The following is a 16,513-nucleotide window of genomic DNA, read 5'->3' on the forward strand; positions in this document are numbered from 1 at the left end:
TATTCACTTTTCATATAGCTAGTTATTGCTAAGTAAGCGTTTGCGCGGTTGACCCAAATTAGCGTCGACGCATTGAATACTTTATAGCAATAAATCAGTGTATTTTTAACAGTCACTCAAACTGGTCGTTTTCATTCCACCTCTCTCCCGACCCTTCAGCATCACTCACATCCTCATAGCATAGCATCCTTACCCTAGCATTCTTTAATGTAGGAGTTACGCCCCACAGTAGGTGCGCTGAATTTTGTCAGTGTGTGCGTGCGCGCCGCATACGTATTGGCGCGCGCTCACATACAAACCGCGCTCGGTGCGTTTCTATGAAGATGACCTACTCATTTGTATTTACTCTGTTACCACTCAAAATTAGCTTTCATTTGTATGGAGACAACCTGTCTAGTGTGTACTAAAGATCATAGGATAGGATAGCAGACAACAATCAACTCGGAAAGCGATCAACACTGTATCGCATTTAGCGAGCTGTCATCGCCTTTCGCGCGCTGTTAAGCGCGAGGCGAGGCGTTAACGTTAAAGTACGGTTGCGGATAAGTGTGCGTTTGGCGTTTCATACAAAGAATACTGACCGCCTCGAGTTGATACGGTTGCGTTGCGATCCGCTTCCGGGTTGATAAATGTTCTACCGCCTCAATACAGTCATCATAACCAAAACTGGAAAAAACCCAACGAAACGGAAAAATGGTCTACGTGGCCAAAGCTACTTGACCAGATACAATAAAACACAACATAATCACGGCAAGTTGTTTATTAATTTTATCAGTCCTTACACTAATATTTCGTTTGGCAGCGCGGCGACTGATTTGACAAAAAACGATTTTATCGCGTTGACATTAAAGCGTATAATTGAACGTCGCGCACCTGCCCTGTCTTATATACCACCTCAATTCTGCTGATGGAACTGTTTGGAACGTTCGTCGACTTTCAGAGAATTGCTACTTGAAGCAAAATCAACAATAAACTGTAATTCTTTTGTTGGCAAATAAAATACTTTTGCTTTTACTTTACTAATTTATTTCATATCGATAGACGGCATTAAAGTCAAACGATCTGAAACGCCAAGTGGCAAAAATCGGAACTAATAACCCAGTATTGGTAGTTGCGCCCTCCTGTAAAAGTCATATCTGGGACACCAGCCCCCCTAGACAAAACGCACTTTTTGATCGAATCGAAAATCGAATCCGTTAAAACTCCATACAAAAAAGGGGCTTTTCGACCACTTTTCGACTGGTTACTGCGATTATAATTTGCACTTTATCTAGACCCACAGGGTTGTACAACTAAGTATCGATAGTAGTTTGCTCTGCCTGTTGTTAAAATGCAATAGTGACATTTTGATAGTACAGATTATAAATACTAAGTATGTCAATAGAATGTCTGTGCCTGTAGATAAAGTAGGTAATTGTGACAGAATCAATTAAATTTTTTTATGGTACAGGACTGGGGGCCGACGCGGCAATCTCGTCATTTAACGAAATAAATTCAGAACTAATTTAACCAAAACTGTGCTTTGCCTCGAAAGTAAACAATGATACTATGTAATTAATTACACAGCTGGAATCGTGACGTGAGTATACTTACAAAAGAATAATTTGTGAATATTTGAACTGCAACTTTTCTTATTGAATCATGAATCCCAATTTTGATTGTAACAAAGGCTCTGTAAGTCGGCGAATATTATACATTTGAAACTCACAATTTCGAATAAAATACTTAAATTATATTTACAATTTCAAGAATACATCATGTATTTTATTTCTTATTTTAACATAACCTAATCTATCACATATACATGGTTTTTGTAATAGTAAGGATGCAAATAAATGTACACAACGATTTCATAGAATATCACACGAGTTTGGACTGTCATTCCGAGAGCAATAACAACATTTTCACAAAAACTATACACGAAACATTAAAATCAGTACCTCTCAGTACCTAGTCGGTAAAATAAAACTTCATGGCTCGAATATAAAAATAAAAAATTGTTAAAAATAATCTCAAATTGAGATGGTATATCACCAAATCTCAAATTATGTAGATCCTACTTTTTGGCGGCGTTTTAACGAAAAATAAATAAAATAGGTACTATCTTTTTACCTATAAATGAATATTTACGAAAATATGTAGAGTTGCTCTTGACCATCCAGAGTTGTTTTTGGACCAGGTTGGTTGTACGAATTTTTAGAAACTTATCAATTTTACTTTTTAATCAAAACACCGCCAAAACTCCGTCGATTTTATAGAAAATGCTAAGTTAAATGAAAGCGCAAGTCTTGTGTAAATAAATAAACTTATTTCGCAGAAGACTCCCTCTTTCCAGAACACGAGTCGCGGGTCAACGTCAACTCCGACATTTTGACGCGACAAGATGGCGGGAAGCGGCCATTTTGTTTTACGTAAGCAGGGATGGGTACGGCGATATCGATAATTTTAAACGAATTTAATCAGAAATAATTGGTTCGTGCAAATCAAGTTATATTAGTCGCACGCTGTAAAATACAGATCATAGCACCTCACTGTAGGTTTTTGTTATAAAATCGAGATAAGAAATTTAGATTGACATGCAAATAACTGTTATTATAACTGCTAATGCCAAAAAAAATCTTTCACTTTCGACTGCTTGATCCAAAACGATCATGCAAACGAAAATTAAAAAAAAAACGTGTCCGTATTAAATTAAATTACTTGCAAATTTTTTGCGTATGATATCGATAGTCACCGGGCACAACACTATTTTGTACAGTTGTCAATTTATGCGCTCCGCTGCTACTGAGCCCGGGACAAAACTGTTTACCTCAAAAGTAAACCCATCGCGATCAATATGGCAGTCTGTGTATCCGTGACAAGATAGGGACAGCCGTCAGCGATGAGCGCCGCCATCTTGTTTTACGCACACCCGGAAGGTACAGATGACAGAACATCAAGCTTACTAAAAAACAGTGGCATTTCATCCCGTCGTAAAACAGTCTATTTTGAGACAGAAATTAGCCTGATGCGCTGTCAACTGTACATTCCCGCCACTGTGGGGCGTGCGCGGGGCGTTGCTCGCACTAGCGGCATCGGTACTTGCCTTCTGCTTCTGTCTTCTCACTAGCTTCCAGCGTTATTGGCATACGGACTTCCACGCAGGCTAAAAATGCTCAGTTAATGCTTCAAAACCCTCGCAGCGTTGGGCTTGTATTGGAATTTATGCGCGTCCATGCTTGCGACGCGCTTGGCTTGAGGCGAATACAAAAAGGATTTTATACGCGCGGGGAAACGCGAACTTGAAAGAGCCCGCGAACGCCCCGCGACGCCTCGCGCACGGCCCGCGAACGCCCCGCGCACGGCCCACGCACGGCCCGCGAACGCCCCGCGAACGCCCCGCCGGCTCAGGGCGCGGGCGCGCGGGGTCACTGGCTGTTGGCGAGCTCGTCCATGCGACACCTGCAACGCAATGTTGTCCATTAATGAGGAGCTGGCGAACGAATTGCCGATTTGTCCGATCAGGTTTTGATAGGAGGAGTAAAAATTTAAAACTAGTCATCCAAAAGCCAGACATGTTCTGTATAAGAAGGCAAACAAAAGATGTTTTGTAAACGGGATGGAAACGATAGGTGTTATCATTCGATTATTTTTAAACTATATTGTGGTATACAGGGTGTTAGGTAAATGGGTATATGAGCCGACACTAGCCTAGTAAGTTTGGTTTATTACACTATTTTGTAATCAAAAAATCCGTGGCCGTGGGCTCCACTGATTGTTCTGTTCATTTCCATAAATCAGCTAGTGGTGCAAAGAGGCAAAGCATGTTTGTAAGATGGGGATAGCGGTGCGGGTTGTACAATAACTAAATGTCGATGTATAACTTTACTGCATATCTGAATTGTACAATTGTTTGTTATCCTAAATAAAATAAAATAAAATAAAATAAAATAAAAAATAAGGTTTGGTCGATGGCCACGCGAAAAAAAAAAGACGCCACCTTCCATACAAGATCTGGCATTGCCATTTCTGACTTCACCATACCATTTATAAGCCCATGTAAACATGGGCTAGTGTCGGCTCATATACCCATTCACCTAACACCCTGTATGATGATGGCCGCTGGGGCAGAAACAGTGAATAACTGAAGGTGTGTGGAACGGCGCTGACCTGACGGCCATCTCGGCCACCTCCAGACTGGGGTAGTCCAGCTCCTTCACCAGGCACAGCACCGCAGACAACAGGTTCGAGTTCTGAAAAGATCACCTTAGCTCAAGAAAAATATTCGTTATTAAGGGCCCTCGCTCACGGCGAATTTTTGTAGTGATTACCAGTATGACAGACTACTAACGCACGTTAAAGCCTGGTCCGTGAGCACGTAGAATCGATCGAGCGAGCGCTCGCACCACACTCACTGCGGGCGCGCGTCGCACAGTCGCGACAGCAATATAATTACGCGCAAGCGATAAGGATGGGTAGATTGGGGTCATTGGACGGGATTCTACGTGCTCACGGACCAGACTTTAGTCGCATTTGCAACGCACTACAGAAGCGATGCAAACGCGCTACTAACGCGCTACAACAGCGCGACTGTATCGATGCAAACGCGACCGTGTCGGTCGACATCGGGGAGAGAACGGAGGAAGGGTTAGGCTTGATTTCCTCCTACGCTGACGTCGGTCGCGTACATCGGTCGAGCGTAATAAAACACAATGTTCTATGAAGCACCGCACTGCAACGGTCGTCAGCGGCAGATGCTTACATAGAACTAGTGAGTAATCGTGCGCGCCGCTGACGTCAGTCACCGATGTCAGCCTAAAAGGTAATCAAGCCTTACTGAATCGCGTTTGCATCGCGACAGAAGCGCGTTTATGTGGGCGAGGGCACACAGTTAGCGACCGCATTGCGACTGTATCTATGCGAACGCGCGACAGAATCGCTACTGCATCGCTACAAAACGTCGCCGTGGGCGAGGGGCCTAAAGGAGGGGAATGTCTGTCCCACAGCGAAATTATTCTGAAGAACATAGGAGGATTTTAAACTTTCGGATTTCTTTACAGTTAAAATTCATATTTAAATCATCTCGGGTCTAAAGTACATGAGCACAGCTGTATATTTCGGCTACTGGTCACAAGCAGGCTGCTGGCTCAGCCTGGCTGGTGTGTTATCCGATTTTAAAACATATTATGAGTTATTGTCCATTTTAAACATAGGAGTCTTTGCGTTATTATAGTGAAGGAGTCTGACCATGATGGCGGATGGGTAGTCCCAGTCCCGCTCGGCGCCTGCTGGGATACTCACCCTACGGGACTAATCCCACCTCTCGTTCCCACCGCTGCAACTAGGATAGCCAGGATCTACAGCTTGACCGCCAATAAGAACCCAACCAGTGAAGGTCAAGTTTGTCCCGGGGGAAGTTAACTGTCATTGGACCCGCAACGAAATTAATCAGAACAACATAGGAGTTCGAAGTTAATGTTCGCCTTCCCTCCGTTGCAAAGCGGTTGACAGGTGACAAAGAAAGGTTTCAGTGGCTTAATTCACGTATTTTGACAGTCAAGATCTTGCTGACGACGTTCAGAAGTCGTCCCATTGAAAAACAGTTTTAAATCCGTGTTCATGAGGGTCATTTCGATAGAACGATTACTCGATAGGGTAGATAACTCAGCGATTTGTTGTTGAAGTTTTGTTACGTGAATGAGGCTACAGGACGCGGTGCTCGGCCATGACGGCGGACGGGTGTCCCTGTCCCGCTCGCGCGCTGTCCCGTCCCGCTCGCGCGCCTGCGGGACACTCACCCTAGCGACGGGGCGGCGCGTGAACCCGCGATGCTCGGCCATGACGGCGGACGGGTAGTCTCTGTCCCGCTCTCGCGCGCTGTCCCTGTCCCGATCCCACTCCGAGCCCGGGCCCGGTCGCGTTGGCACCTGCTGGTACGACTCCGCCCTGGGACAAAAATAGGCCTATAAGGTTCTGCTTTCAAACAAATAACAACTTTTCTAAAGGACCAATATCATATTCTCAAAAAACTGTGTAACTGCGCCGTGACCCCCAGGGAGTCGCGACCCACAGGTTGAAAAACACTGATCTATTGTGTCTGGATTCGCGGAGCTTGAAGGATTAAGAATGTCATCACACCTGTCCGAGCGCTCGTAGCAGCCGTCACTGTAGTGCGGCGGCGAGGCGAGCGTGGGCGCGGCGCTGTAGCGGCACTCGCCGTTCGTCGAATACGCGTAGTCCTGCGATCGAACCACAATTTATTTATTTATTTATTTATTCATGAATAGAACGGTAGTACCAATTACACTATTCAAACAAAACGTAACAAAGCTCAGAATAACATTTAGGTAATTAAAAACAATTTAACTTAACTTAATTTAGGAAAAGTACATAAATCAGATGCGATTATTTTCACAGTAACCCAAACATTCTGCTAGTAACGTACTCCACCCCTCTGCAAATACGTCACATTTTGGGTTTTGGTCCAGGAAACGATTGAGAGCACTTAATGTACGTGGTATAAGTGATTTCGATCTTGAAACCGTACGACACGGAGGAACAGCAAACAATGCATGCCTTCGACCACGATAATAGTTGTTGGGTGCGAACAGCCTCAGTAATTGATTGAGTAAGCAATATTCTTGTCAAAACCTTACTTCTTTTTTAGAAGGTTAAAGAAAGCGGGAGAACCAAAATGACCATTATAGCCCGCAGAATTGCAGACTTAGAGCTAGTGAACGCCAGACCTAAGTCATTTTAAAAAACTGAAAGTTTGTCAGCGTATGCTCCCAATATAGGATAGAACGTTGATGAATCATGAAGATAGTTTAGACAGTACCAACTCCTTACCAGACAGTTTTTTTAGGATAGCTGCCAAAGCCACGATGACCTAAACTTCATGATCCACCAACATTCTAACCTATATTGGGAGCATACGCTGACAAACTTTCAGCTTTTATAAAATGACGTAGGTCTGGCGTTCACTAGCTCTTAGTCTATTGCTAAAATCACGTGGGAGTGGGCGGGGCAAATAGCTCGTAGAGATGATGGCTGTTGGGACAGAAAAGTGACCGATACGAAACGGGAGCACGCTCACCAAAGTATGGAAGACGCACGGCGAGGCTGGCTGAAGTGCGTGTTTATGTTACGGTCAAAGTGATAAATGTGAAAATTATGAATAATCGCCGGTTATTATGAATAATTACCGCATGATTTGGTTAATGTGATTAATATGAGGTCATTTATGTGTGTATAAAACTAAATAGGCGGCTTGGGGGGGGCCCAAGGGCCCCCCCCCGCCGCACCTTAACCTATTTTTCACTTTAAATCAAAACATTATGTTATAGGCATCATGGAAAAGTAATATTATGCAAGAAACATTTCAAACTCATTATGCCAAATTATATTAATATATGATATCAAAACGTTCAAAAGTTTGGCTGTACACGAGCACGTACACAAGAAGTTGTTCTCTTTTAAGAAATTTGTTAGTACTAAGGTTGAATTATTAAATAATCACTGTTAAAAATGTGATTAATTTATCACTTTTACCGCGACTGTCGGTAATTATTCATAATAACCGGTTATTATTAATAATTTTCAATTTATCACATTAACCGTAACATTTACACTATTTTCCTCGATCAATTTCACGTAGTGTAACTGCGCCAAAACTCTAGTTAAGCAATTACAGTGCGACGTCATACATAAATGAGAAGCATTTACATGTGTTGAATTTGTGAATTATGAAAGCTCAATTTGTTGTTGCATTTTGTGATAACGATTGGTATTTCAGGAAAGTCTAATCCAAATATCAAATAATTTGAATATCTACGAGTGAAACTCTTTTTAAAGAAGTATGAGCAAATCTCTGACTAAGGGGTAGCCGTAAAACCGGTTAACAATGTTCCTTTATATTAAAAATAATTGTTATTGAGAGCTTTTTTTGTTAATGGTTACTGTCTGTATATTTTGTCTATAAATTATATCGTAAACAATGTGTGTATACAGGATGTCCTAAAAAGAAAGTGCCAAACTTAAGACCCCTTATTACAAAAAAGTTAAACCCGGGACGAACACTGAGAAGAAAACAACATTTCCATACTAAATGCTTAAACAGAGTTCAACCAGAGTCTAACTTCTTGTAATAAGGGGAAGGAGATGAAAGACCACACTGTGGTCTGTGCCTGCCTACATACAAAAAAAATACTTTAGTAAAAGTATTACCATTTCAGGGATATTTTTTATGTTATTTTAAAATCCCCAATTTTAAGCCTATCTTTTGTTGCTCTATGTACAAATGGGCAAATATTTTTAAAGACGAATAAGACGAAGCAACAGCACCCAGCAACAAGAGAAAGGCTCAAAAATAAGGGATTTAAAAAAACGTTAAAAAAATCGTATTTGTAAAGGTGATATTTTAAAAAAAAACTATACATAGTCATCCATTGTCTATCATCTTAAGTTTGGCCCACTCTTTTTGGGACATCCTGTATGTGTGCACTGTGTACCTTGACGCTGTGTGCGGAGAGCGAGTGCCGCAGCGGCGCGTCGGGCGAGCGCGGCGCGCGCGCCTGCAACACGACACAGCCTCACAGACACCGAGTAAACACTCCTCAACTTTTTACAAAAACATCAGATCCTCCAACTACAGTCTGGTCTGCGAGCTCGTAGAATTTTGTCCAATGACCCCAAGCTACCCATCCTTATCGCTCGCGCGTAATTATATTGCTGTCGCGACTCTGCGACGGGCGCCCGCAGTGAGACCGCGACAGCAACATAATTACGCGCGAGTGGTAGCTTGGGGTCATTGGACGAAATTCTACGTGCTCGGCGACCGGACTTTAGCAATAAAATTTGCAGAAGTTGACTTGGGGAAGCTGTCACCGCCGTGTAAATTTTGAAGAAGTTGGCTTGCCACAGTGGTAAACAGCTCGCGGAAATCAACTTCTGCAAGTTTTATTACTACTCTAAACCTCGCTTAAGGTTCCTATTAAAGAAAAAAGAATTGATAGTCCTGAACGGAAGTTTATAATAGAAAAAAAGTCACAGATTTAAACTAGACTCAGCCTTAAAGCATTCGGTGAGTGATTGTTAGCAGAACAATTTCTAATGAACAAAATTAAAAAAAAAATGTATCATGAGATCAAATGCGAAGTTTGAGGTACAATTGATAATAGGTTTAGTTACAATTCTAACGCTTCTAATTTTACTGTGAATCGGCTAGATTCTATTCTATTCTTCATCTACACAAGGGGGTGGTTCCATAAATACTTTTGCTTGCAATTTTTTTTTTTCAACAAAAGGGATTAATTCTACTACTCAAATATAACAACTTTTTCTATAAGACCGTATCAAATAGTAAAAAAATGACATCCACAAACTTAATGACTAATTGCTGATGAGAATTTGAGTAGTAGAATACATCTTTTTTGTTTCATCAACTATAGCAACGCCCTGTATTTATGCACTCACCTCGTACTGCGATCGCGTCATGGCCGGGTACTCGTACCGCTCGTCAGGCTCGGGCGAGACTCGTCTCGTGGGCGACAGAGGGCACTGAAAGAAAGAAAGAAAGAAAGAAAGAAAAAATATTTATTTGGTATTTATTCACTGCGGGCGACAACGCTCGTTTACAGATCATAAAAGATATACAGGGTGTCCCAAAGTAGCACGTCAACTTAGACTGGAGCCTAAGACGCATCAAATATGTCTAATTTGTACATTCAAAAAAAAAATATTAAAATTGGCCAAATCTCATAAACTATGAAACCATGACATAGATTTTAAAACTATGACATATTCGACGATGGAACTTTTTGTTCAATGACCATCTACCTCTTGTGTCAGTGTGACGTGCTAATTTTAGGACAGCCTGTGTATGTCATAAAAAGTAATTTATTTTTTACAATTACACGTCACAATTAAATTCTATCACTGCTGCGCACAGTGTTTTATTTTGGCTTAGAAGCGGACATCCCTGTTTTATTAATTCAATCGTTAGATATTACTATTATGTATACAATTGATGAAGGAACTAGTAGTTGTATTTGTTTAGTTTCGAAGAAATATTCGATTTTGTGATTTTATAAAAAAAACTGTTTTAGAAGCATATTTTCTAAAAAAATTACATTAAGTCAGAATTTTGTAAATAAATTTACCTATCACTATAACGTCTACCTTTATGTAAAAATAAATGGTTATTGCTGCAGTAATTTAGGAATTATTTAATAATTTATGATTTTCAGAAAACATTTTTTTCTCTGTTGTCCTAGAAAAATGGCAGCTAGACTTACTTTATATTGATGCATGATATAATTATCTATAATACCTGAAAATATTACTTGCCTATCCCGTGGAAGTTCGAAGATATTTTAATTTCTATGAGTTTAGAAGATTTATATGTAAATAGGGTTGTCATCTAAATATTTTTTAGTTTTTTAAATGCCGTCCGTAACAATACGGTTTTAATGCCTTTGTTAGATAACTATTGAAATTCATTGCTTTTACCATTATTAATTTGTCTGGTCGAGTTTGATAATTATAGAGTTGGCCCTGTGGCGGCTTATTGGAAATCCTATCGTTTTCGAAACATCGATATATATGTTGCAGTCAAAACTCATAATCGATCAAAACCACTTTTGACTGCAAATTTCAGTTAATAGTGGTTTTGACCGATGGCCTTAGTCAATATTACTTTTGACAAATTTTTCTAGTCGTATCATCGAACTTCCACGGGATAGGCAAGTAATATTTTCAGGTATTATAGATAATTATATCATGCATCAATATAAAGTAAGTCTAGCTGCCATTTTTCTAGGACAACAGAGAAAAAAATGTTTTCTGAAAATCATAAATTATTAAATAATTCCTAAATTACTGCAGCAATAACCATTTATTTTTACATAAAGGTAGACGTTATAGTGATAGGTAAATTTATTTACAAAATTCTGACTTAATGTAATTTTTTTAGAAAATATGCTTCTAAAACAGTTTTTTTTATAAAATCACAAAATCGAATATTTCTTCGAAACTAAACAAATACAACTACTAGTTCCTTCATCAATTGTATACATAATAGTAATATCTAACGATTGAATTAATAAAACAGGGACGTCCGCTTCTAAGGCAAAATAAAAGACTGTGCTGCGGGACAATAATGGCAAAACAGCTCAAGAAATTCGGTCGTAGTTTATGTTGTTCAGTACCTACATATTTTTATTAAAATTTCTTAGCGAATAGAGTCGCTTCTCAAACTAAATTTTAAATAAACAACTTGAAAAAATCGAAAATTCGCCTTAGGCAGTTTCGATTTTTTCAAATTATTTATTAAAAATTCAGTACATTATTTACTGATACCGATTTAAATTATAATAAAAAAAACCTTTTATACTGCATAAATAATCATAAAAAGAACAGAAAAATCATTCCACAAAAACAAAAGAAACATGCAAGTTAACTAATAATAATGTGGACTACTGCTTTAGCGCTCACCAGTTGGCGCCACTGTAGAGGAAGCTAATGTCACAGTGCAAAATTCTGGTAAAAAGTTATTCACTTTCGTGATCCGTTTGCACCATCAATCCCTTATTTTTAAGTGACCCAATGAAAACAAATTCCTGTTATGTTACCATAGGGGTCACTTAAAAATTAGGGATTGGTGGTGCATTAAAGACATTTCATATCATTTCAATCGAATCTTAAATTCGAACTCCTCCTTAATAAGTTCTTCTGATTAATTTCGTTGCAGGTCCAATGACAGTTTAATTTTCCACCCACACAAACCTTCACTGGTTGTGTTTTTATTGGCGGTCAAGCTGTAGACCCTGGCTACACAGGAGTTGCAGCGGTGGGAACGAGAGGTGGGAATAGTCCCATTTTTTTAGTTGGCGCCACCGAACGAGACTATTCCCACCTCTCGTTCCCACTACAACTCGCAACTCCTGTGTAGCCAGGATCTACAGCTTGACCGCCATAAAAACCCAACCAATGAAGGTCAAGTTTGTCCCGGGGGGAAGGTAAACTGTCACTGGACCCGCAACGAAACTAATCATTGGCGCCAACTAAAGTCTGTTCGCCGAGAGTTGATAAATATCATGAAATGTCTTGCAATAGCGACTGTCGCTTAATTATCGCATTCTGTATGGCGGGCGTCGTTTGTCACAACGCGCACTGAGTACCATGTTACGAGCCACGCAGCTGTCGTCAAGCGCCCCGGCCGGCGGGCCACAATGTGTGAAACGCAATGTGTGACACGGAATAGATTTATTTTACATGAGACCGAAATGAATGGTATGACAGTGGTAGGGCTTTGCCCAACATTGGAATACACTATAAGCCACTTGATAATAATGAAATACTTTTTATCCAACACATGGACGCCACATGTTTGATCCGTATCCCCACGTATGCCCTAACCGGAATAATTCCCGTAAATTTAAAAGAGATAATAATGATAATTTACCAACTTTTTCATTATATCGACAAAAATAATTAGCGGGCCGCAATTTATAATGAGTTTAGAACCTCTGATTTTTTTTTTTTATCAAAACTCGGCGAACAGACTTTAGTGGTCGAATGCTGTAGCCTGCAGTCCTCGTAGTTACGAAGCACCAACCTGCTGCGGCTCCGGCCTCGCGGGCTCCGGCGCCGGCGCCGGCTCCGCGCCCGCCTCCGAGCTGTCGCTGCCCTGTCCGGGTGTCCGGGGAGTGTCCGGCACGTGTCCGGGTACGGACGGGAGGTGGAGATGTAGGTTGGTTTATTCAGACGAGGTTTAGATATGAGATATTGGTTAGTGTCCGGTATACAGACGGAGAGAGATAAACGTTTAGATTGGTCCGTAAGATGGATAATGCATGTTTAGAAGTGTCCAGTATTCGGACAGTTTTGTAAAGTGACAGAAGTCAAGTATGGATATATTCATGAGTTTTTGGACAGCCAGTTAAAGTGACCGAGAAGAAAATAAATTTTTAAGGTAGGCTCAAAATAATGTCCGAAACCGGACAGTTATTTGATTCAAATTATCCACCATCAAATGAATGTTCAAAATTGTGGATGGTGAAAAATGGGATGAAATAAGGCGTTTCATAGAAGCGTCCGGGAGTCCATTGAGTATTACGGTGTCCGAGCGTCCAGGAGAGTTGGTGTCCGAAGTGTCCGGGCAACGATGTCCGGCGGAGTCGGCGAGCGGAGCGAGCGTTAGTGCACACATGGAAATGGGGTTAGCTCAGTTACACGACATGTATAAACATTATAGATATGAAGCCATGGAGCTTGTTTTATAATATTTTATGAACAACCTTCGATTTGGATTTGACAGGTTTTTTTAACAGTTTATTGAAAATTATTACAATGAGAATTAATGAAACAAACTCCAACGTCTATGTAATTTTGATAGATGTAATATTGAAAATGAGGTAAATAAGTATTCATTTTATTATTATTACGGAGTTACAGTAAAATAGGAGAGATCGGACACAACCACTGTGAGGTGATTTTGTAGGTTCTGTTTTTCAAAATCAACTGATCATACATTTTAAATAAACTAAAATAGTATAACCTTATGAGAAGTATGAGAACCGTCGTCTTTATGAGTAAGTTGAAGGAGTTACTTGTGAATAGTGTCCGATCCCCTATTGTTAAAATAATAATACACACAAGTCATGCTTGACGGATATTAATTAATACACTCCACATTTTGGCAAACCATGCTTTCATCACCTCCAATAATACCAATAAATTAATTTATATTATGATTTCTCATAAAAGTATCTTGATCAAAAGCTTCAAGAATAGATAATTTGACACCATTCCCCAATAATTTCAATTCATAACTTTTTTAAAGACTCATTCTGAGGGCCTAGTGTGAGTTTAAAACATAAAACGCGCTCAGCTCACTAGTGAGCGCGTTAAAAAATTGTATGAATATTTTAGTTCTTGATAGTTTCCGCTAGGGGCGCTGTACAATCCGTCATACATTTAATGACATTTTTTTACGCGCTCACTAGTGACGATGATTGCAAATATTTTCAAATCGCAAGACGTCCATCAGTCAAGCAATAACCGCACCTATAGCAGGGTACTCATCTAGCCGTGTAGCATGTAATGTATCAGATACTGTATCGAGTACATAGGCACGAGCCCGCTGCGAGCTGTTCGCGCGTGGTCCGCAGGGAGATCGCAGCGACTCGGTATCACTGCGAGCACAAAGGCGGCTGGCAGTAGGATCCAGGAGTTCGCATCTAGATACGGGATGACCGTGGACGAGCCGTACTCACTTGAAGGTTGGACACGTTACATGCTACGTTACGTGCCACATGGCAGGTGAGTACCCTGCCTATTCCAAGCACACAAGGCTCACATTCGCACCTGGTCGTGGCGGGGCGGCGCGCGGCACTCGTCGCGCTCGGGACTCGAGTCGCACGACCGCTGCCGCCGGTACTGCCCGTATGTCTCCTGCTGGGAACAAATGAAACCTCATTCAATCGTTTATTTATTAGCAAATTGAGTCGCTACTCAAACTAAAAGACAATGCCGGAAATTGGCGTCTTTTTTTTTTCGCGCGGCCATCGACCAAACTTTGTTTTTTATTACAAAATAGTGTAATAAACCAAACTTACTATGGCATGTATACCTCTAAACTCAATCTAAACTGAGTTACGAGCATTTGAAGTTTGATGATTTTCATATAGATGACCCACACTGAACTGTCCCGCCAAACTCAATGACAGGGGGGCGCTACCATCGTTCAACTATATGGTTTCCAACATGGCAAAAATCTGAACCAGCGATCCGGTATTGACGGTGGCGCCCCACTGTCAATGTCATCGACAGGACAGTCCAGTATTTTGGAACTATACAAGATTTGCTTTTCAACCGACTTCAAAAAAAAGGAGGAGGTTCTCAATTCGACCCGTATGTTTTTTTTTTTCTATGTTTGTTACGCGATAACTCCGCCAATTATGAACCGATTTGAACAAATCTTTTTTCGGCGTATAGGTAATACCTCAAGGGTGGTCCCATTTAAATTTAGTAATAGAAAAAACAACCCCCAAGGGTGGAAAATTGGGGATGAACTTTTTTATACGCAATATCTCCGCCGATTATAAATCAATTTGAACGATTATTTTTTTGTTGAATAGGTATTATCAAAAGGGTGGTTTCATGCGAATTTGAAGAAAATATTTCACCCCCAAGGGTGGAAAATTGGGGATGAACTTTTTTATACGCAATTTTTAGTTTTTTTTTGTGTTCACGCATTTGAAGTCGGTTTTATTTTTTTAAAAAGTTAATTATTGTGCGCAAGTTTTGTAAGAAATTGCAACAAAATATTGCGCTATTTTTTTATTGCGCTGATTCTGCTCCATACTGATGTCTGTAGCTTTTAATGGATGGTATTGTTTGTTTACACATACAATCTCACTATTTTGTTGCAATTTCTTACAAAATTTTTGCGCGCAAAAAGCAAATCTAGTATGAAAATCATCAAACTTCTACTTAATGCTCGTAACTCAGTTTAGACTGAGTTTAGAGGTATACATGCCATAGTAAGTTTGGTTTATTACACTATTTTGTAATAAAAAAACAAAGTTTGGTCGATGGCCGCGCGAAAAAAAAAGACGCCAATTTCCGGCATTGTCTTCTATCTATTATATAAAAGAAAGTCGTGTTAGTTACTCCACTTATAACTCAAGAACGGCTGAACCGATTTAGCTGAAAATTGTCAGAGAGATAGTTTAGAGCCAGGAGAAGGACATAGGATACTTTTTATCCCGTTATTTATTGCCATTAAGGCGGAACAAAGTTCGCGGGGTCAGCTAGTTTTAAATAAACAACTTGAAAAAATTTCAAGTTTATAAAGAGCTAGCGGCATCGCCCGCGTGGAATTTTGCCTGTCACAGAAAAACTTTATCGCGCGCGTCCCTGTTTTAAAAACCGGGATATAAACTATCCTATGTCCTTTCCCGGGACTCAAACTATCTCTATGCCAAATTTCATCAAAATCGGTTCAGTGGTTTAGGCGTGAAAGAGAGACAGAGAGACAGAGTTACTTTCGCATTTATAATATTAGGTAGTATAGATAGATAGTATAGATGTATAAAAAACGCGGCCATAACAGCGTATAACACTTGAAAATTTCGACAGGTACATCCAGTGTCTAAGTAGCTCAGTTGGAAGAGCAATCGCCCGGCAAGCGGAAGGTCGTGGGTTCGAGTCCCGCCTTAGGCAGTTCGATTTTTTCAAGTTGTTTATTTAAAAATAAAACCTATAAGGCATTTATTTATTAAAGCATTCATCATCATAATTTCAGCCACAGGACGTCCACTGCTGCACATAGGCCTCCCCCAATGATTTGAGAGGTTGGTAGCAACCTGCATCCAGCGCCTTCCTGCTACCTATATCCTCCTCGTGGGTAAACGTCCCACGCTGCGTTTTCCGGTACGTGATATCCACTCCAGGAACTTGCTGGCACATCGGCCGTCAGTTCTGCGTACTATGTACCCTGCCCATTGCCACTTCAGCTTGCTAATCCGTC

General features: G+C 40.5%; 1 protein-coding gene and 1 non-coding gene across 5 annotated transcripts in view; one reads left to right on the top strand and one right to left on the bottom strand.

Annotated features, from left to right (window-relative positions):
• Nucleotides 1–766: 766 nt before the first annotated feature.
• The window catches only part of LOC114362414 (cilia- and flagella-associated protein 410), a 57,301-nt gene continuing 41,554 nt past the window's right edge, over nt 767–16,513 (bottom strand). The window contains exons 6-13 of one of the 4 annotated variants that reach the window (XM_028317814.1): nt 14,347–14,433; nt 12,596–12,667; nt 9,454–9,537; nt 8,490–8,552; nt 6,118–6,218; nt 5,778–5,925; nt 4,150–4,232; nt 767–3,441 (exon numbers count right to left, since the gene is read on the bottom strand). In XM_028317814.1, the coding sequence (XP_028173615.1) occupies nt 3,408–3,441; nt 4,150–4,232; nt 5,778–5,925; nt 6,118–6,218; nt 8,490–8,552; nt 9,454–9,537; nt 12,596–12,667; nt 14,347–14,433 (672 nt within the window). In that variant the 3' untranslated portion in view covers nt 767–3,407. Of the gene's footprint in view, nt 3,442–4,149; nt 4,233–5,777; nt 5,926–6,117; nt 6,219–8,489; nt 8,553–9,453; nt 9,538–12,595; nt 12,668–14,346; nt 14,437–16,513 lie in introns of all 4 variants that reach the window. The other 3 variants (XM_028317813.1, XM_028317815.1, XM_028317816.1) reach the window with 3 other exon arrangements.
• Nucleotides 16,134–16,206, top strand: TRNAA-GGC (transfer RNA alanine (anticodon GGC)). Its single transcript has one exon. It is a non-coding gene; the product is annotated as a tRNA-Ala (tRNA).

Source organism: Ostrinia furnacalis, unplaced genomic scaffold, assembly GCF_004193835.3.
Source record: "Ostrinia furnacalis isolate ACB-3 unplaced genomic scaffold, ASM419383v2 OfSCF6500, whole genome shotgun sequence".
Taxonomy (NCBI): domain Eukaryota; kingdom Metazoa; phylum Arthropoda; class Insecta; order Lepidoptera; family Crambidae; genus Ostrinia; species Ostrinia furnacalis.